The 21,788-nt window shown below is 43.9% G+C and overlaps 1 protein-coding gene across 1 annotated transcript; it reads left to right on the forward strand.

Moving 5' to 3' along the window:
- Positions 1 to 1,732: 1,732 nt before the first annotated feature.
- Positions 1,733 to 20,485, forward strand: NT5E (5'-nucleotidase ecto). Its single transcript, XM_074150612.1, has 9 exons — positions 1,733 to 2,077; positions 6,615 to 6,837; positions 11,970 to 12,158; positions 13,061 to 13,258; positions 14,651 to 14,802; positions 15,986 to 16,094; positions 16,898 to 17,047; positions 18,568 to 18,768; positions 20,328 to 20,485. The coding sequence occupies exons 1-9, from the start codon at positions 1,733 to 1,735 to the stop codon at positions 20,483 to 20,485; spliced, it is 1,725 nt and encodes a 574-aa protein (XP_074006713.1).
- The last annotated feature ends 1,303 nt before the right edge of the window (positions 20,486 to 21,788 follow it).

Raw genomic sequence — 21,788 nt, forward strand, 5'->3', positions numbered from 1 at the left:
TCTTCACGGTGAGGGTGACAGAGCCCTGGAACAGGCTGCCCAGGGAGGGTGTGGAGTCCCCTTCTTTGGAGATTTTCAAGACCCGCCTGGATGCAGTCCTGAGTAGCATTCTCTAAGCAATCCTGCTTCGGCAGGGGAGTTGGACTAGATGATCTATATGGTCCCTTCCAACTCTAAAAAAATTCAGTGAAATTCAGTGAAGCACAACTCCGGTGTTTCCTAGTGCGGGTCATGTCGTTAGGGATGGGGTAGGAAGGGATGGGATAGGTCGGGATGAGGTAGATAGGGATGGGGTAGGTAGTGCACAGAGCAATCATCCAAGGGAATGAGAAGATACCACGCAGCTGTTTTAATTCGAGTCACGCTATGGGAACACGGGGACAGCGGGAGCATAGCCACACAGCCATCATGGAAATAAATACAGGTTCATTCACTTTCCAGCCGTCTGAGGAAACAAACAGACCAAATGAGTGCAGATTCCGTCCCGCAGACTTTGGGTACCCAGGAAACCGGGGCATGACATCATCTGGCAGAAAGGAGACAGCAACTCGTAGAGCCTCTATAGCGCTGTAAGAAACCCTCATTTCTCTACACAGTGGGGAAGCTTCTGGTCTTAAGAAAAAAATCGACCAGTCAGTCACTGCTTACAATGTGCAACTTTCCAGAAGTTGCAGGAAAGTACACGGAAGTTGCAGGACTTCAAGAGCTGACTTTGAAAAATTTCTTTCTCCAGATAATTTCGTCATTTAATAGCGGTAGAAGATGTGGACCCACAGGGTGGATGCAATGACTTAAAGGAGCGGGTGGTCCCACCAGTCAGTTTGATTTACTGAAGTGGCGCTCACCCCACGCCGTACCCCAAACGTGGCGTTTATTTAAGGCATTGGCAGGTTTCCCCCGCGGTGTCCGTATGCCAAACCGCAACTAAAAGCTTTAGCATTTAACCGCGGAAGGAAAGTCTTGAAAGCAGTTCATGAGTCTACGCTAAAAACACTGGAGCTATAATTAAATCAACTCTTAAAGTAGCGTAACTCTTTTCAGGGCTGAAATAGCACTCTTTATTTTAAGCGTTACTGGAGAAAGAGGAGGAGAGAGGTTGAGTGGAACCCTTAAAACATACATTTTCATGTGAGGGTTTGGAAACTCCTTTCAGCGTACTAAACATTCACCCAGGCTTCCTGTAAGCGTTGGAGTTTGTCCTTTCGCTGCTGGCTGAATTTCCATCTCGTTTCACCACCAGCAGCCGGCCGAAAGCCCGTCTCCGACCCGGTGGTGAAGGACACTGGTGGGGCAGACGGGACTGTGGGGGCCGGCGTCCCCCCCGGGACAACAAGGGGCTCAGGACGGCACCCGGTGCTTAGAGAGCCCCGAAGACCGGCGGGCAGCGGTCGCACCGGCAAAGGCTCCCGGTAGCCCCGGGCGACCGCCCCAAGCCCTTGCCAGACGCCCGGCAGCCGCGGAGCACCTGCGGCTTCCGCGCCCGACGGGCCGCCGGTGCCTTTGCCGCGGGCGGGTCACGGCCGCTCGCCCCGCGGAGCGACAGCGCAGGCGCGCAGCTCAGCCCCGAGGCTCCGCGGAGCGGCGCGCAGCCTGCGCGGGTTCCGCGGCGGCTCGCCCGCTCCCCGCCCCGCCGCGGCGCTCCCCGTCCCTCCTCCCCTCCCGCGGCCACCCCCTTTCCCCGGACGCCGCCGCTCCTGAACGGTCCGGCGGAGCGGCGCGGAACCCCCGCGGCATGGCGGGGCGGAGAGTCGCGCTGTGGCTATGCGCGGCGGCGGTGCTGTGCGCGGCGGCGGTGCTATGCGCGGCGGCGGAGCTGCGGCTGACCCTGCTGCACACCAACGACGTGCACGGGCGGGTGGAGGCGCAGGGCTCGGGGACGCGGAGCTGCGCGGAGGGGGCGGCGGGCTGCTTCGGCGGCGTGGCGCGGAGGGCGGCGCGGGTGGCGGCGGTGCGGGCCGCGCACCGCAACGTGCTGCTGCTGGACGCCGGGGACCAGTACCAGGGCACGGTGTGGTTCTCCCGCTTCAAGGGCCGGGAGGCGGTCCACTTCATGAACCTGCTGCGCTACGATGCCATGGTAAAGCGGGGCGGGGGGGGGGACGACGCGGTGTGTGGGGGGGGTGTCTTCCAACCTCCTTGGGTGCTGGGTCTGTTTCTCCCTTTCTTCCCCTGCTGTCGTTTGTGTCGCCACCTCCTTGAGTGGGTAGCTTTGTATCGGAGAAGGCTGTGGGTCACGCTAAAATCGTGGTGAAAGGCAACCGGGATGTGAGGGAGGAGATGAGAAGAGGTGGTGAGGCTAGGTGAAGTCATGAGCTGGCAGCCCCACGGGTAGCCAGAAGCCGGGAGCTGATGCCAAGGCTACAACAGGGCAAAAGACAGTGATGCAGTGGAGTAACCCCCGCCTTGGGAGAGGCAGCGGCTTGGGGAGAGCATCGAGCTCTGTTGGAGAGGGATGGAAGCGAGCCCAGCAAAAGCTGGGCGAGAAGCCTGCCCTGCAACGGAGGGGTTAATCCTGACGGAGGGTCGCAGCCTGCACTGCCGGCTTCGGTCCTGTGGGAAGGGACAGTTGGCACGTGCTGGCAGGGCGAGGATTTTTAGTTTTCATCAGTCCCACCTTGGTCCTGTCCAGTCCCACCAGCACTGTGGTCATGATGGGGTGTAAGGGGCTGTGTGCGAGTGGCACAGGGACAGTAACAGCGCAGCCGAAAGGGAGCTCTCTGAGACAGTGCCAGTCTTGCACCTTTGCTCTGTCTCTTTTGGTCATCCAAGTGCTGAGAGGAAGGTAGAAGAATTTGAGACTTTGACTGAGGATGTCGCTCCATGTCCTTAAATCTTTAGCCTGTTAATATATAAAGAATTATCATGGCTTATTTTGTTTACCTACGACCCCAGAAAGGAGGAGAGAGATTAAAGTTACATTTGAGGGTGATTGCTGTGAGAGTGACTACGTATTTATTTCAGCCCAGTTGAGGGGCGTATTTCCCCAGCTTGAGGGGAAAATCTTCTGTGCTTATCACATCCTCTGTCTTCGGGTTGTTTTTTTTTTTGTTGTTGTTGCTTTCTCTGGAAAGGATTGCTCTTTCCTTTCCCAGGTAAAAAGGGCTTCACCTGTTTCTTCCTTCAGAACAGCTATGGAAGGGAAAGGGATGCCCCAGTGTACTCTCCTAGGCTAAACACCCTTCGTATAGCAGACAGACAGGTCTGTGAAGGATGCTGCTCCCTGTTCACATGGCCTAATGAACGGTTTCCTAATTGCAAAACTAACATTAAGAGCGTTTTCCTTCCTGGTGGAGGACAGGGAGGAGTGTGTGCATTCAGGACTCATCCTCACCAAGAGCTGGGGAGCACTTTGGGGTTATGCAGTGCAGAAATGGCTCGAGGTGGTTTTTCCGACCTTTTTTCCTTAATGATTGCTGCTGGCTGTCATTTCTCTCACATTTGCTGGTTTGACTGGCTCATGGGCAGGCTGGGAGCTTGTACAGTTCCCAGTCATATCACAAAAAGAAATTCTTTCAGGCAAAATCAGCAGTGTTGAACTAGTGCTGTTTTAGAAACACATTATGTAGGAAGCATCTGCGGACTGGTTAGGAGATCCCATGAGCTTTTTCTTCAGAGTAAGATTAAAAAATAATTCCACCCCATACTGGACAGCCAGAGGCTTGTACTGGACACGCGTGCCTTAGGTGAAGTAGTCAACCTCTTGCTCTCTGTGGAGGTGCTGCATCTTATAATTTGAATATTGTCAGAGGACAGAAGGGGACAGGATAGTCTGAGAAGCTGCAGAGACTTCAGCACCTTTCTCTGCTACCAAAGAGCCTGAGGACAGATGCCGAGTGTTGGGCAGCTCGCAGCATCCTTTTCGATTCTTCTGTCCGTGGACCATGGGGACCATGCAGTGGGGAATGGTGGCTGGAGGGGGGGGGCAGTGCTCAAGGACCACAGTAAGAGCCACACTGCAGAAGAGTGAGCTAGTGTTTATTTAAGGAAAATTTGGGAAGTCACATCCCTAACAGAAGGGGTGGGGATTACCAAAATGATTAGAAGTGAGATGCAGGAGTAGGATTCCAAACAGGATGAAGGAGGGAACATGAGTCATAGAAGTTGTTACAGGATGGGGGCAGGAGCCGTAGAAGGATTTAGGGCAGCAGTAGAGGTTTGTTCCACGAATGGGACAAATTTCCTTTTTGAAGTTTGCCCTTTCCTCATTTATGTCTGTTATCACCTCAAGCCTATTTTCTCCTGTTTAGCTAAGTATTGTCTTCCAAATTGTCTTGGCACTAGCCTTGGTTTTTGGTGTAATTAACACCAAAATCCAAATTAAGTACCACAAAGGCAGTAATTGGAGGGATGAGGGAAGTCTTCTAGTTTTACTTCTAAGTTACATCCTCCTGTTCAATTGTATCCTGATTTTGGAATATTTCTAGCCTGGTTTCTTGTGAAAAGGAGGATTATATGATCACATGCTGTGTGCTGGAATACTTCTGTTTATTCCCCCTTGTGACTTACATTCATGTTGGCCAATGGACTCAGATTTGGTGAAGGGATATTGCACAGGTACAGAGTCTGAGAAGCTCTGGGCATAAGGGTAGTCAGGGAGAGTACAGGAACCCAAAACGGTCCACAGCCTCCTCCCCAGAGGAGGAGGTGCATCAAAAATAAAACTGTATTATTAGCCACCAGTGATTTCTCATGAACAAGAGACTTTATAACCACCCGCACCATGGGAAAAATTTTGATCAAAGCTTGTATCCTAATGGACATGAAATAATCCAAATACAGGATACAAAGCCAAAAGAAACAAGGTTTCGTAAGTGGTTGGTTGGGTTTTGTTGTTGTTGTTTGTTTTTTTTCACAACAAGCTAATGGCAGTTACATCCAATTCAAATTCTTATTTCATTTACAATCTTTTTTTTTTTGGGGGGGGGGTGGGGGGTGTTTAATTGCATATTTAGGAGGAACAGAAAGCATAAACATCAGCCAAAAGGAAATAGCTCATTACCTTCCTGAGATGCTCTACCAGTCCATGGATGTCTTTCCAGAACATCAGTTGAGATCAAAACGAGTTTCCTTAGAGTGTTTTTTTTTTTTTTAATTATTATTATTACTACTATTATTACTATTATTTATTTTTTACAGAAAATTAGATTGCAGTTAGAATACAGTTAGAAATGGAATATAGTTGGAGTGCATTGTGTCTCCCCAAGTCAGGATTTTCTTAAAGATAGTTCTCAGCTCTTCTGGAAAAGTGCTGCAGCAGCACGCGAGCAATTTGGCTCCTTCCCTGGGGTGTGAGGAGTGTTCTCACTAGCGTCAGCAGGAGCGGTCGGTTGCCAATGCAAGTTACTGCTCATACCCTGATTTTTGCACAGGGCCATTGTCTACCTGCCTGTGCCTTTCCAAGGAGTCAGGAGCCTTTGTCTCCCCCCCAAAAAAGACACTGCCAGGCAGCTGATGGAATATTGAGCTTCCATGCCTGTGGTGGCTTCAGGGTCCTGTTGGAACACGATCAGGGTCAATAACATCTGTTTGGGGAATAAGAGTTGGAACAAACACATAGGGGTTGTTTATCTAAGTAGAGCAGAGACATATATAAGTCTTTTTAAAAGATGATGAATGCGCCTTTCCCCTCTTAATCTTCAGAATGAAAATATGAGCACGCTTTTGGCTGGAAGAGTTGGCCCCTTAGCACCCCTTTCATGCTCTGCTCCAGTTGCCACCTGAAAACTTGTACCAAGTTACACTGTTACCGTGTGTCTATAGATATGTCTTTTCCTTCCCTAACACCTAACTATGCTACGAGGTTCTTGCATATCTTGTGCTTCCGCAAAGTTGCCGTCTGCAGAGGTTTTGCTGGCTATTGCCAAACTTGCGGGCACAGGCATGTGGCAGCTCAGGCTGAGCATGAAAAAGGGTCAGGTAGGAGAAAGTTCCATGGTTTTTTAAGGTAAGTCTATTTTTCTCTGCTTAACCAACCTGGAACAACTAAACATTCTCATCTTGTTGCTGTGACCTTGCGAATAAATAACCTGGATTGGTCGTTTTGTGTGATCGTCTTGGCACTTCGCAGTGTTACGCACACACCTGCATGTGGATTTTCTATAGAGACGGTATTAATGATGGCTATAAAATTATATTTTCTTGTTACATGCTAAAGCACACAAGAACTCTTACTAAATGTGAACTAAATATGTTTAAAAAAACCTGTCATCCAAGCACAGGCTCTTAAAAGGCATGTTTTATTTAAAGATAACAAATATTGTCATTGGCATTTAACGTTTTCTTCAGTATTTTTTTAAATGATGTGTTTTCCCTACACAAAATGCATCATTTCCTTTGTGGTTATTGTTAATCCTCTTGCAGTTACAGGATGAGAAACCAGTGGATTTTAATCTGTTATATGATTACAAGCGCTTATTTAGATAGGTTTTAGATTTTGACTTTCACATCTGTATTGATATACGAGAGTCTGAAAAGCAAAAACCTAAACCTAAAAAAGAACCCATTTCTATGTTCATGAGAAACGGGAACATGCTGTTTTAGACAAGATAGGGTTTTCTTCCCTAGAACATAGGCTGAATATTGGAGGTCTTATATTTTCTTCTTGCTTTTCACAGGCTTTGGGGAACCATGAGTTTGATGAAGGTGTGAGCGGATTATTGGATCCTCTTCTTAAAAATGCTAATTTTACAATCCTGAGTGCAAACATTAAGGGGAAAACCCCGTTAGGGAACGAAATGATGAAATACGTTAATCCTTTTAAAATCGTTCATTTTGACTCAGAAGCAGTAGGAATTGTTGGCTACACTACGAAGGAAACTTCTTTTCTTTCACAGCCAGGTATGTTTTCTTTAGTATCTGAGTTTATCCTTTGTTACTATTATATTACTTGCCCACTTGTCTAAATCTGAAGTTGAATGTTTTCAGCTGAAAAGTGAGAAGTTTGTTGCTTTATCAGTATTTAGTTGTATTATTCAACGTTGTAACTGCCTGATTTTTAAACTGGAGAAGACTTGTTAACATTAAAAGCCATTTTCATACAGAACTGAATTATTTAGCTTCACTGAGTTATCTAGGAATATAAGAAGGTCAGTGAGATCGCAGGAGAGCTAGGGGGGGACCTTTGGGGGTTTTGTTGTTGTTTAGGTTTTAAATTTATGTTCTTTTACATTTTATTGTTATTTATCTATTTAAACAAATGTTAAATCACGAATACAGCTTGTCTCAAGAGTGAAGTGTGTTCAAACCAAACCATTTCTCTGTGTGTTGAAATTTTGCTCTTGGATGCTCCATGCTCAAGCCCTAGTAAAAGCAAGGAGACTTTCATATGTGTTTTTGAAGCAGAAGTTGCCCAAGATGTTTTTAGCCTCTCAAATATTTCCAGAAATTAGACTACAGAAGGAACACCCATTCAGCTTTTACCACAATTGCTTCATTCATGAGTAAAATTAGAATTGATGAGGAAAAAGACTTCTCAATTTCTGACTATTTTTTCCAACATTTAAGGGGTTTTGGTTTGTTGAGGTTTTTTTTTTTTTTTAGTAAAATAAAATGATCTACTGGAATGAGAAACACATTTAAATCAGCTGTAGAAGATCTGAGTCACTGCCTGCTCAAAGCTCAGCTCCCCTCTGACAAAATCAGACTTTCTTCCCTGGTTTTTGCAGTAGGGATGCCCTAAGCACCAGTTTAAAGTATTTTCCACATTGAAAAAGGACCTGATATTAGTACTTCTCTTTCCATTGCTTATTAATAAAGAAGTAATGCACAGCTTTCTTGAGACAAGGAATATTCAATGCTTTGAGGAAGTATTAGAATATAAAACTGTTACTTCTGTGCTTTTTAATTCCTGTGCTGTGTGTTTAAACTATCAGGAAGTGAACATCTGAGGTCAGAATAGACTTCTATATCTCACTTCTGTTGTACAGCATTGTGTCTTTGGTGTCCTTTCTTCCCCTCCCCCTCCCCCTCCCTCTCCCCCCCCCAGCCGAAAATGAAAATTGATCTGTATTTTGTGTAGGCAACAGAATTTCACCTGTGCTTCAGGGCATGAGGGTAGATACCATCTGGCATCATGCTAAGTTTGAAAAATGGACAGACAGCCAATAGTGTGCTTCATTAAGGATTATTAAAATAGGTCTCAGCCCTTCTTCCAAACAACTGTGCTGGTGCGGTGGGGTCATCAAATTAATTTTCTTGCAAATAAATATACTGGAGGGAAATCCAGAGAGTGTTGGAGTGTTTCTCTGAAGCATTTCAATACATTTCCAATAACATCTAGACATCTTATTGAATCTGCTGAGACACTATAATAGAGACCACAACTGGAAAAAAAAGTGTTGGAAGGGAAGGCTTGTTAGCTCCATAGATGGAGCTGAAGCAGCCCTAAGCTAAGTATATCCCACAGTGTAATTAAGTAACAAGCAGGGCAAATTCTAACAGCAACATTTATAGTGTTCAGAGTCTTTATAATCAGCTTTGCCTTCTCAGTGTGTGGGGAAACATTTGGAAGCTTTAAAAATGTGAATGCGGCATATGTTAATACAACTCAGCGATGATATATCACCCATGACCTAGCAATCCTTCAGACTGATAAAATCATGGCAGAGATGGGTTGGTGGCAAAAATAATTATCCACCTAATTCCTTAGTTCAATTAATAAGATACGCTGTGAGTTCAGCACTTTGCTTATCTCTCCGTACTTCTCCCAGATGATTCAGTTTTCCCAGACTCTGCAGCCAGTGCTTTGGCACGCTGTGCACTCTTAGGGCATTCTCAAGGCAAATAGGAAGCTTGAAAATGCTGAAACATGTGAATTCCTACATGACGGCTTTCTGTGGAACTCTTTTGTGAGAGTGTGATTTCTTCTATTGTTAAACCCCAATAACTTCCACAGAATTATGAAATGGCAACTTGTACTTTTCATAATCTGCTTGAAACAGCTATCAGCGTACTTGAACAGAGTCCTTAAATCTCAGTGTTTCCATTGTGAAGGAACAATTAATATCTGCTGAAGGTACTGTTAATGTTACTGTTTGGAAACCATGGGGATGGGGAACTCTTAGCACAATTTATAGATTACAGCCAACTGGCAGTTTTTTTGAAAATTTTCCTCCTTTTTGCTGTATACAGCTATCTCTGCTGAATGCCCAGCCAGTTTTTCCACATCCTGCAAGAGTTCCTCATAACTTGGCGCACAGACAGGCTTGTCGATGTATTTGCTTCGCACTGGTAATCCCAAAGTCATCCTTCTAGTATTTGATGGTACCAGCTCACCTCCCGTAGTTCTGCAGTGATATTGTAAACCCCACAGAACAGTTAATGTCTTTATCTGTCCTGAGAGGTGCTGCATCCACGTTCGGTGCTGTGAAATAATATGTCTCATTTTGTCCATTTTCGTGTAAGGTGGAAACCCAAAGCTGCTTACTCTGTAACCCTACAGGCAGCAAAATATTTACAAAACTATCAACTTGGCAGAGTTTTCTAAAATGGAATTTTAAATTCCATTTATTCCGCTTTATTCTGGCTACCTTGCGTAATATTTTTCATGTGCAGCCAGTTCTTTCTCCTTGTTCATTTATAGCACAGTTTGGATGTTTTATCTGAAACTTTACCCCAGAGGGTGTCACATCAGTTTAGTGCCGTGCGAGAGGAGTGAAATGCTGACACGGGCAATAACTTACTTTTAAATAAGGACTTGTTTTGAAAAATGTGCAGCTGAGTACTAAGCCCTATATTGCTTTTTGCCTGGTTTCTTAGAGAAATGAGTGCTGTGTAATTGCTTTTGCAGTCCTTTGCTGTATAACTTCTGAACCTGCTGGCCCATTTCAGCTCCATTAGTCCAAGTGCTGAGGTGACTGGGGTAGGAAGCTGTGTGAGATGCCACGGCAAGGTCATGGAGAGGGGGTGTGAGGAGCCCCCGCAGCCCCCAAGCAGGAATCTCTTTCCACAGCAGGCAGCGGTTGGGTGGGTGGGCTGGCATTGCCACTGCCCGTCCCATCGCTGTTGGCTCCCTGTCCCAGGAGAGAGATGGACTTACTGGCATGGGACAGACCTTGTTTTTCCCCTCATTATCAAAGTAGGTTTGTTTGTTTAAATGGGGGTTGAAGATTAATAATAATATGTCTTCACTGTATGGTTCATTGTAGGCTGCAGTGATGTCGAGGGGTAACAGAGCTGGTGCTGGTGGGGAGAGCTTGGTTATGGTGGTCCACCTGGCTGCATGTCGTGGGAGAAGTTAGCCTGCGGGCAACTGCATGCTAGCACAGATAGTCAGTGGCTCGCTCTTCCTCTTCACTTAAGAGACCTCAGCTCTCTTTGCAGAACTGGTCCCCACACCATGGGCTGCTGGCTGTTATAGGTGGTCCATGGGAGGCGAGATGAGCACGTGAAGGGCCTACACTCAAGGAGCATTTCTCGGACTTCCCCTTTTTCCGGTAGCTCTACATGAGGCCCAGCTTCTGTCAAGCACAAGGACATACAAAGAGGGGCTTAAGCTGGTTCAGCCTGGAGAAGGAAGGCTAAGGGGGAACTAAGTGCAGCCTTCTACTGTCCTCAGGGGGTTTATAGAGAAGACAAGGACAGACTCTTCCCAGAGGGGCATCGAGAAACGACAAGAAACAATGGACTCAAGTAGTACCACAGGAAATTATGGTGGGACATAAGGAAAAAATTTGTCATGGTAAGAGCAGTTAAGCCATGAAACAGGTTGCCCACCGAGGTTGTGGAATTTCAGCTTGTTCAGACAAGACCCTGAGCATCCTCATCTGGTTTTTGGACTAGATGGCCCCCGGAGGTCCCTTCCAACCTCAATTAACTTATGACTCTTTGATTCTAAGAAGAGGTCCACAGGAAGAAAATGTGGGGGATGCACCGCACAATTCCCTCTGCAATGTGCAGCGCAGAGATTCCCTCTGGCACTAGCAGAACTATTCAATGGGTGTGGTGGTGAACCACTTTATGTAACCCTCTTTTTATCTCTTCCATTGTAGCAGCTTCCTCCTCATTTCCCGAGACATTTTGCGCTGGATTGTAAATTCGTTTCACTCCTCCCTTTGTTATGAAATAATGTAAATCTTTTGACTTTAAAGGCGTACTTCAAAATGGTTTGATCAAAAGACTCCACAGGAAGGAGCGGAATTAGGTAGAGGGGAAGTTGGTAGAAATGTTACTCGGTTGTCTTCACCAGAAAGTTTAGGATTTCAGTTTGTTGGATGTTCTCTATTCTTAAAACTTTGTCAAAGAAATTAGTCTCTCACATAGGAAGTCTTCTGGCGCAACCCAAAACACTCTGCCCAGGACAAAAGTGCATGTTTGTCTAGTGCTTTTGTAACTGTTTGTCAGAATAATTTCAGCGGGCGCAGAAACCTTGCAGAAAGATTGTGAGTTTCCCAACATTGTGGTCCGGAAAAGGTTTCTCCTTTCCAGACTTTCCGTTCTTTATGTTCTCATTTCAGGATGGTATCTCGATTGTGTGCTGTGCTGTGCTGTGTTGGTGTTACTGAGAGTGGCGCGCATTAGGTGAAATAATTTGTGTAAAAAGGCAATTCAGAGTTTAGTGCAGGACTTCAAAGACGAGCCTGTTTAAAGCCACGAGAGGGGCGAAGAATGAGATGAGTGTGGAGTAAAAAAAGAGAGGTTAACTTAACTCTGGAGAAGATAGAAGATCTCAGATAATTTCGTATAGTATAATTTGGGAAGAAAAAAGCTTTCTAGTACAAGTGTTTGTACTGAAACACATATTGATGGATTAGTCTAATGACACAGGTGCCCCTGGGAGACTGGAGAACATTGCATCAGATCAGGAGCTTCAACCAACTGAGGAAATTTGAAAGCCACTGACATTCGAAGTTCCATTAATTATACAAAATAGTATCCAATATCAACTACTTTTTTTTTTTTTTAAAGACAAGTAATTAAGATACTTTGTAAATACATTCATGTTTGGTTTTGTTTTTTATTTTTTTCTGAAGGGGATGATGTAATCTTTGAAGATGAAATTGAAGCATTGCAACTCCAAGTGAATAAACTTACTGCTATGGGAGTGAACAAAATAATTGCCCTAGGACATTCTGGGTTTACTGTGGACAAAAATATTGCCCAAAAAGTGAAAGGAGTGGATGTTGTAATTGGAGGACATACAAACACATTTCTCTATACAGGTATTTTACTTCTGACTGAAATGCTGCTTCTAGAGCAAAGCTGAAACTGTTTCTCTTTAAACTTGGAGAACCTGCACAAATAATAGTTTAACGCTGGCTGTACTGGGCCAGATTCAGAGTTGGTGTTCAAGGCCAGGCTGGATGGGGCTTTGAGCAACCTGGTCTAGTGGGAGGTGTCCCTGTAAATGCCTTGCTTTAATCTACCTGTTTCCAAGTCCTACATCTAATCACCCTTCAAACTTTGCAGGTCGATAAGAGTTTTAAATCCGTGACCACATAACAAAAATGCTAACGAAGTTTGCTTTTGCAGAGGGTTTGCAGCCTGTCTGAAATTTTGGAGGCTAAGTTTGGTATCGTTAAAAAAATCAGTTGGGTGTATGCACAAATTGACGGAACTGCTTGCATTCTATAGGTATTCTGACTGCGTGTTATCAATAAAAATTGTTGAGACTTTTTCATATCAAGAAGCCGTATGTGTATTTCACTAACACTCTCATTTTCTAGCTGATGCAGAATAATGTAGCATGAAGGCTTAACAATAAACTTTTCAGCCAGAGGCTAGTACATGTGCATTACTGAGAGGTTTAGATTGAAGTAACTGGAATGAAAAGTTCCTTTGTTGCTATTGTGACATGATGTCATGGAGGAGTGTGCTGTCACAACTTAAAAAACACTGTGGCAGTTATTAGAGCTCATGTCCTGAAAAACAACATTGTCTCTTGTGAAATAACATAACTGATCAATCAAACATGGGCTTGTCATCCAATGCGTTCATTGTTCTTTCTGCTTAATATCCTATTTGGGTTTTTTTTTAAGGCTGAGAAACATTTGAAATATCGTTCTAATAATTCCTTGAAGGTCACATGAGTTGAAGACCCGCTTTACATGCTTGTTTCGTGCAGGCATCCCACCCTCTACTGAAAAGCCAGCTGGTCCGTATCCATATGTGGTTGACTCAGATGATGGGAGGAAGGTGCCAGTTGTACAGGCTTATGCTTATGGAAAATATCTCGGTTGTTTAAATGTTACGTTTGACAAGAAAGGAAATGTGGTAGAAGCAGTTGGAAACCCCATTCTGCTGGACAGCCATGTCCCTGAAGGTATGTGGATTCAGACTGTTATAGTTGTACCCAGTTTCTTCCCTCCCTCCCTCCCTCCCTCCTCTTTTCTTTCTTTCTGTTTCTTTCTTTTTAATTTCTCCTTGAACATGCACAAATCCATTGTATGTTCTGGTCTGTTTAAAATCACTGCAACGTCCTTTTGTAGGAGCTGAGGTGATACACCACTTTACCATTTAATAGAGCCCGTTTTAGCTAGCCCCATAATTATGATTTAAAAGATTATGATGAGAAATGCACACTGTTTTGCCAGAGGCTGGGTTCTTCAGAACTGGGTTTACAGCAATATAGGAACGTGGAAATGTTCCAGAAAAAAATTGGAATACTCTGGCAATGTGCAAATATAATACACAAACCCCATGACTCCTTGTTTTCAATGCTGAGCGTGTTCAATGTTTCAGCTCTGAAACATTTAAAGGATAGGAGAAGGAGAGTCTCTCTGTTGCTCTCTGTTCATCACTCTGTCCGAGCTCTGGTACCTGCTTTTTGTCAGCTCTGTGATTACCCAGGGCTGGTTCTCTAGTCTTTGTTTCTTGTCCAGCGCTTGCTTATATTTTATAGACTTTCTGGGTTTTAGAAGAGTATTTATAAAATAAATCCTTATAAAATGATGTGTTAACAGATATTCTTATTTACTATGTTATTCTCAATGATCTATTAAAGTAATGAGATGATGTAAAGAGAATTTACCTTCCCTGCCTGATGTCAGTAAAAGTAAAAATTCAGGTACACAGGTGCTCTCATTTTATAAATGTTGCTGTTGCTGGCAGTTACGTGGCAAATTGCTTAAAACTAATAGCTAACATAAAACAGTTGTGACATTATCTGTCTTTATATATAAGTATCTTTGTATCTTTTTCGTCTGAAAGAATTAGATTTGCACCCGGCAGGCAGATGTGCATAGAAAATTAATTTCTATAAAGAGTTTATTCCTTGATGTTGATATTTGAGTTAGTATTCCTTCTAGCACTATGTCAAAGGGGAGGAAGCTATATTTGGGGGTGAAAAAAATATATATGATGTCAAATAAAGACTGAGCTCACTTGTATATTAAAAGTTTTCTCACCTGCCAAGATAGGTGCTAGAAACCCTGTCGGTCAGAGGTTAGGACAGGACTGGGCAAAAATATTTGTGTTATAGAGGAGATAACCTTGTTGTGGCTCAGGAATAGCTTGTTCACTTGATTGTCCTGTCCTGCCTGCTCCCTTTACAGACTCTCTTTGAAGTGAGTGTAGATGTCATGTTGCTTTAGGGAAAGCGTAACATTTCAGAATCATGAAGAGCAGGTTTTTTTCGTAAGCTTTGTATTCACTGAAGTGTCACTAATATGAGATACGTGCGATGCTTATTTTACACTCTTACACTACTTTATAGATCAGAACATTAAAGAAGAAGTGGAAAAATGGAGGAAGAACCTGGGGAATTATTCTGAAGAGATTGGAAAAACTAGTGTTTACCTGAATGGTACAAGCCAAGCGTGCCGTTTCCAGGAATGTAACATGGGAAATTTGCTTTGTGATGCTGCGGTAAGACATTGCCACCACAGGTGACAATCACATCTAAGTATTACTTCAGAGCTATCAGATGAAACACTCCCAGGCTCCGAACTATCTTGTCCCATCTCCCTTTGACTGCCTTCAGCCTCCAGAGCAGCCGGTGGCAGGACGTTCCACCGCTGACCTGCACATCCTGCAGAGACCTTGCTCTGTTGTCCGTATGCAGCCGTCTGCCCGCTGGCTGGATGCCTGCTGGAGGCCAAGGAATAGTCCTTGCACTAGAACACTTGGTCCCCCTGCACCCTCTTCACGCCCTCATGATTTTATAGGCTTCTCAAATATTTTTGTTAGGTTGTCTCTTCACCAGGTCAGACAGTCCTAGCCTGCGTCATCGTTCTACGTTCAGAAACTCTTCTGTTTCTTTGACTATCCTTGTTGCCCCCTTCTGAATCGTTCTTAGCTTTTTATCATTCTTGAAATGAGAAAACACACCGATTCCTACCCAGCCTCCACCAGCCCTTCTTCATTTTATAGACTTCTGTCACATCCTTCCTGTATTTCTCTCTTTGTGAGACGGAGGAGTCACAACCGTAGTTTTATTCCTGTGTAGAAACCAGTCCATCCCTTCCACTACTCTTCTTTCTTTTCTTAGCCTCTTCCTGTTCCATTCAGTTATTTCTCAGGATTAACGCTGTGGGCTTATCCTTATGCAACTGAGTAAATCCCTGTTCTCCGTTCTCCTTATTACTTAGGATGCCACAAGTAAATATTATCTTGTCCTTGCATTTTGTCAGAGTTTTGCCACCATTGGAGACACGATGCTGTGCAGAGTGGACTCCGGGGTCTGATCTAGTCTGCCTGTGTCCTCTTCCTCTGCTCTTCTGCATCTTTCTGCTTTGCCAAGACCGTTCCAAATATTAAAAACCAATCTCAGAGAAGCTGAAAAATCGTAATTCCCTGCAACATGTAACAAGACCTAGAGTAATTTATATATTCCCCTCCATGTTTTTAATGTGCAGCTATACTTAAGGTTCTCTTCGCTTCCCAGTTCTCCAAATATGCTCAAAACATTGGCCTTTATCACAGTCGCTGTGATATAAAGCGATATAAAACTTTTCTAACTCTTTTCAGTCTCAGATTGTATTGGCTGTAGATTTCCAGAGCCTGGACTAAGTGAAGATTAAAAAGCAGTTTAGACATTTTCCTTTTGTAGCTTTATGAGAACGTCGTACGTCCGGATAAAAAGTCATGGAACCATGTTTCATTGTGCATCCTGAATGGAGGTGGGATCCGGTCACCCATCGATGAACAGAGCACTAACAGTACGTAAAATTACAAGCTGAATGACAACTTTATCAAGAAGGAAGAATCAAGTTATTGTGCGAGTCTGAACCCAGTGTTTTGATGGGATTTGCACAGTGTTTGGAAGCGATTTCAAACTTCCTCGAATGCTTATCCCTCATTAGAGCCCAACTGCACTCAGGCTGACATTAATAGAAATTACTGGCATTGTTTGTACACGATGTTTTTTATCATTTCCTTCTCTCCTTGCTGCCTCGGATCAAAGAGAGATAGCGGATATTTCTTCCACTCTCCACCCGACTGTAGAGGGTCATACAGTATGGTTGCTGGGAGCCTTCCATAGTCTGGTGTAGAGTAACTCAATTCTGGGTTTTCTGAATGCTAAAGTCTTACAGTTTTTATTTTCCTTGTATCACATAAAACAAGGGGTTTTTTTCATTTTAGATATTTTTTTCTGTAGGTCTACATGACTAAGTCTTAAGTGATTGGAAAATTTGCCTTAGTAAGAATGTCTGGTTTTATTCAGCTTGGGTTGGTGGTCTGTAATCTCTTTTAATGGAGTTATTTAAATAGCAATACTTGCAGTTACATCAAACTCAGATTTATTAGCCTTGATACTTGCTGGACGCTAAAGATGCAGGTTCTTTGGTTGGGACAATATATGTAATACTCACCTCTCTTGCCCCTCGTTTTCTCAAATTGTGTTTGCCGTATTCCGTGTCAAAAACCTACTGTTAATAATACTGTAAATGTACTGTTAAAAATATTGTATATTTTTAAAAAAAAAAAAAAAATCAATGTAAATAAAGTCTCGTTCCCACAGATAGCATTACTGTGGAAGATTTGCTGTCTGTGTTGCCCTTCGGAGGTCGCTTTGATTTGGTGAGGCTCAAAGGTTCCACTCTGAAAGAAGCTTTCGAGCACAGCGTGCACAGATACGGAATAGGAAGCGGAGAGCTGCTGCAGGTTGGAGGTACATTTCTTTGGTTTTCCAAGCCACCCACCCCTTCTGTTGGCCTTGTCCCTATTACACCTGGAAGCCTCTTTAAGAATGGAAATGAAGTTGGCTGTACATCGTAGCCCTAATTAACTCACTAGCCCTAACTACTCAGCTAACTAACGCGGTTCGTCCTACCTGTATTTAATTGAGCCGCTCAGCCCACAGGTCATCGCTGTTCCCTTCAGCCAGGACAGGATTCCCAGTTCAGTAACCCGCAGTGACAGCAGTTTAATGCTTCAGTTAACCACAGGAAGGTATAATTGAGGATAGCTGTAACCCAGTAATAGCTACAACAAACTCCCGCTGGCAGTTCTCCGCTGGCAGCCCCACCTGGAACCCCGGGCTGGATGTCTCTGCCAGTTTTTGCCAAATCTTCAGTTTATCAAAATCATTTTGCACCGTCGTCTAATGCTTGCTGGCAGTTCTAGACTTAGTCCAAGTGAACTATGGAATTGCTCCAGTATATTTCTAAATATTTTAGGGATGAACGGCTAATATTAAAAACATACACATTTCTTGAATTGCAGCTCCCCGTATTTGCGCGGATGTGCACTGGGCTACAGTCATGTTTATTCCCGGTCTCTCTGTGATGCAGTGAGGATTTTAGTGTTTATTTAGCAGAAAAATTAAGAACAGGGGCTGAGGGATTTTTCCCCCGCCACGTAGCCTGGGGATGGGGGGGCACTACCCCCTCCATGTGATCGAGAAACCCCCACGTGCCAAGGACACCACCTGTGCCCAGGTTCTTGGGTACTATTGAGGTAAAGCAGCAGCAGCCCTTCTGCTTGTTGCCTTTTCACAGGAGAAAAAAAAAAAAAAAAAAAAGATAACCGGTAGCTCTGGAAAGGATTCAGGATGGAAGATGCAGAGCAGGAAGAGCGCCAGGGTTGGAAGGAGCCTCTGTGCTTTGGATGAGCTTTCGTCAGCAAGTTCTTGGCAATGCTGTTCCAGGGGCCTGACTCTCCCCAGGCTTCGACCGAGGAAGGTTCACGACTAGAAATGTTAATTCTAGAGCGAGCAGAAACCGCAACGTTCAGCCCTGGCCTGACTTTCCTTTTTTAAGGACGTTACTTATTATCCATAATAGCTGCTAAGTTGGGGTGGCTGGCTGGTTTTAAAAGAAGTCATTTTGGCCAACAAGGCAGTGGAATGAGAAAGCGTAAGACTGCAAAAACGAGGGAAGGTATTTTTATCGTGCAGTGTCCTAATCCCATGACTAGTAATTTCCTTCTGCGGAAAAGTGATGAGAACAGATAATGAAATAAACACCTGAGGTGGGACCATACTTCAGCCGTTCTCAAATCTCGTGAATTTTCTTGGATAAAAGTTGATGAATGTAAAGGGCACTAACTGGTATCGCTCAGAACAATATAACTTCTCAGTCCCATAAACTAACGTAAGGAATCTGTTGAAAGCAGTGGAGAATGCTGCTTCCAGCCCTCTGTGTTCAACAGGCACTGCATGAAATGACCTCCAAACGCGTGTTTTCGCAGGCATCCACGTGGTCTACGATCTCTCCAGAGCACCCGGCAACAGGGTTGTCAGCTTAGAAGTGCTCTGCACGGCCTGCCGAGTCCCAGCCTACGTCCCGCTCCAGATGGACGAGATATACAACGTGACTCTTCCATCCTATATGTTATTTGGAGGGGACGGCTACGGTATGCTGAAAGACAAAAACCTGGGATACAGTAAAGGTAAGGACGGGCTCCAGCAGGGGAGCAGACAAACAATTCCTAAAAGTTGAAAGGTCTTTTTATAGTACAAACCTCAGATTTTCCTCTTTAATTGGCTAAATTAAATTTGCTTCTAATCTGACTGCTCTGGATTGCTAGTTTTGGTTGTGGCCAGCAACTATATTATTTTTCGGTTAATTCACAAAAGTTTCAAAGAGAAACTAAGCCTCGTCAACTCCACACTGCTTAGAGAGCAGTTCCGAGATCGTGGCAAACCAGAAAAAAAAGGCAAAAAGCACCCCGTAAAGAGCACATATTACGTGCGCTGCCTTGCCCTTGCACTTATGACTAAATAACCCCTCGGAAAGAAAGGTGCCGTTTTCTTTCTCTGCGGGAATGAGCCCGTCCCTCTGAGAGCCCCGGGGCTCTCAGGAGTTCCACCGGCAGCAGCACGCAGGGTGCCCCCACACCCCCATGCCGGGGGAGGCAGAAAGAAAGAGCTTTATGATGCTCTAACAGAGCAAACTGTTAGAAATTCAGCTTGAATTTTTTTTTTAATTTCTTGATTTTTTTTTTCCGGGAAACTTGAAAAAAAAAATTTAGATTAAAATTAATCATTTCTGAAAACACAAGAAGGATGTAGTGCTGTATTTTTTTAAAAAAAAATATTCTAGGAGCACGTCTACATCTTGCAGAACTTTATTTTTGTATGTTTTCCTTCCGGATGGTAAAAGCGTGCTTTTCCCCCAAAACCTTTCCTTTTGGACCTTTCGTTACAGACTATTCTTTTGGTTCTACAGGGGTGTTTCAATTTAAAATCGATTCTCACAAGCGGGATTGGTGTTTTAAATCAAATTCAACCTGGAGCTTGTAAATTTGGGCGGGCTGCAGTTTTCAGTAAATACCTGTTTATGCAGAAAGAAGTTGGAGAGAAATCATTAGGAATGATGAAAAGGAACAACTGGAAAGGTTCTGGTAAAGTCTTCCAATAGAGCAGAGGGGCAAAACTATTAATTATTTTTAAGGTGGAGGTGTTGCACTTGAGGATTGCAAGAGCTCGGCTCAGAAGGGGCTGGTGACACGGTTGGCAGCAGTGACCGTAGACAGTCCCCATCGTACTTTGTGTGCCACAGCAGCACGCGGACTAGAAATTCTTCCTAAAAAAACAAAAGTTAAATTTGAAAAGGTGTAAGCCATAGCTTTGCGAGATCTATAACATTCTACCCCAAACAGGTTGGAGACTGTCTCAATCTACCTAAATCTGCCTGGAATTTACTGTTTTAACAGAGGCAAAATAATAAAAAAAAAAAAAAAAAAAAGAGCCAGACAATACGAAAAGAATTCTTTTTTTGGTAAAATATGAGTTGCTACAAAAAATTCTGGCTAGAAACCACCACAGATGTGTTGAAACAACTCTCCACGCCCCTACGCCGTCTCAGTGTGCACCAGTTCAGAACGGCAAACCACAGAAAACAGTTTGCTTTAAGACCGGAGCTAAAGCTGCAATTTTAGACAGGTTCTTAAGGGCTGGTTCAGAGCCCGGCAGAGAACACGGCGCCTTTTCTCCTTCCTTTGTTCAGGTGAACCTGATGTGGAGGTCGTTTCCCGTTACCTCCGGAGAATGAAGAGAGTTTACCCAGCAGTCGAAGGGCGGATAAAGTTTTCTTCGGGAAGCCTTACTGAAGCAAGCCTTACCCTCCTTTCTTTATTGTTCACTTTAACGTTCTTGCACACTTGATTGTTGCTCAATCGTTGGGAGGAAGGCAAGAGGAGAGATGGTGCTCACAAAGGGAAAAGGCAACAGTTCTCTTTTCTTACAACTTAAAATGAACGAGTGTTTAGGTTTCTGCACGTCCTCAGTAAAGGGCACGAGCAATTGTCTTTAATCTGGTGGAATGACCGAAGCACACGCTGTGCAGAACGAGGGGGTTCTCTTCGTCTCTATCAGCAGGTACCCCCAATTCAGCCTGAGGTTTCAAGCAGCGAAGTTCCAGTGAATCCTAACACTTCATCAGAAAACAACCGCTGACCGGAATGGGGGTATTTTTAACGTGTCAAATTCTTTTAGATAGTGAATTGATTAAGAATCTGATTCCAGTAACATAATCAAGCTTCTAGAAATGGATTTATTATAGGTGTATATACCTTTCTTTGATCTCTACTCAGGGTTAGAGCTTTGCTTCCAGTCATATTTATCATACCTGCACCTATGCCTGAAAGAACTGGATTTAACTCGGTGTCACTGAAAGCATGAGGTCCATTTACATGCAGTTAAAAAGGGGTTTCCGTTTTACTTTTGAAGATGCAGCATCTCACTTCTGTTTTCCATTAATAAAGGATGCAACGAAAGCTTGATTTGATTTTGATCAATGTTAACCAATGAAGTATATATACACTTCGCTATTTAACGTGACCGGTTTGGGGACTGTATCTAGAGTGAGAGCACAATCTGTGATTATATATGGTATAAATATGCTCAATTTTATGCCTTTTTCCAAAGACCAAAGCACAGGACTCCTGACCGTTCCTCCGTATCAGCAACGTTCAGAGGAAACAGTAGATACACACGCTGACTCCTGCGGCACAGGGGCAACCTTTGGAAGTTGCCCAATGATGGGGCTTTTTACAGCATAACCTGCCTTTAGGATAATTGTGATCATCACTCAAAAGCCTGTCCCTTCTATAGGGAAGCTGCGTTTCAAAAATACACACTTGTAAGAGACAGGCTAATGAGTATAAAATCAGAAATCGTATTAAATGCTAAGTGTACATTTCTGATGCTTTATCAAGAAGTGATTGCTTATAAATGAGTGTGAGCGATGATTATTTTTCTAAGATTGTTCACATTTGGAATTTTGAAATCAACACCTTTCCCTGTTGTTTATTGCTGTATTAAATGGATTCTCAGCGTTTTGACTAAACCTGCTTTTATTCTTCTGGAAAGCGCGCTACGTTCTTTTTCAGACCCGAGCTCCTCGCCTCCTAAATTCACTGCACCCGTGGATTTCAAGGAGAAGGTGCATTAAGATAAACATTGAATA

Source organism: Numenius arquata, chromosome 7, assembly GCF_964106895.1.
Source record: "Numenius arquata chromosome 7, bNumArq3.hap1.1, whole genome shotgun sequence".
NCBI lineage: Eukaryota > Metazoa > Chordata > Aves > Charadriiformes > Scolopacidae > Numenius > Numenius arquata.

Coding starts and splice junctions, on each gene's coding strand:
- NT5E (XM_074150612.1), top strand. CDS start 1,733: ATGGCGGGGCGGAGAGTCGCGCTGTGGCTATGCGCGGCGGCGGTGCTG. Junction 2,078..6,614: donor TGCTGCGCTACGATGCCATG/GTAAAGCGGGGC, acceptor TGCTTTTCACAG/GCTTTGGGGAACCATGAGTT. Junction 18,769..20,327: donor AAACCTGGGATACAGTAAAG/GTAAGGACGGGC, acceptor TCCTTTGTTCAG/GTGAACCTGATGTGGAGGTC.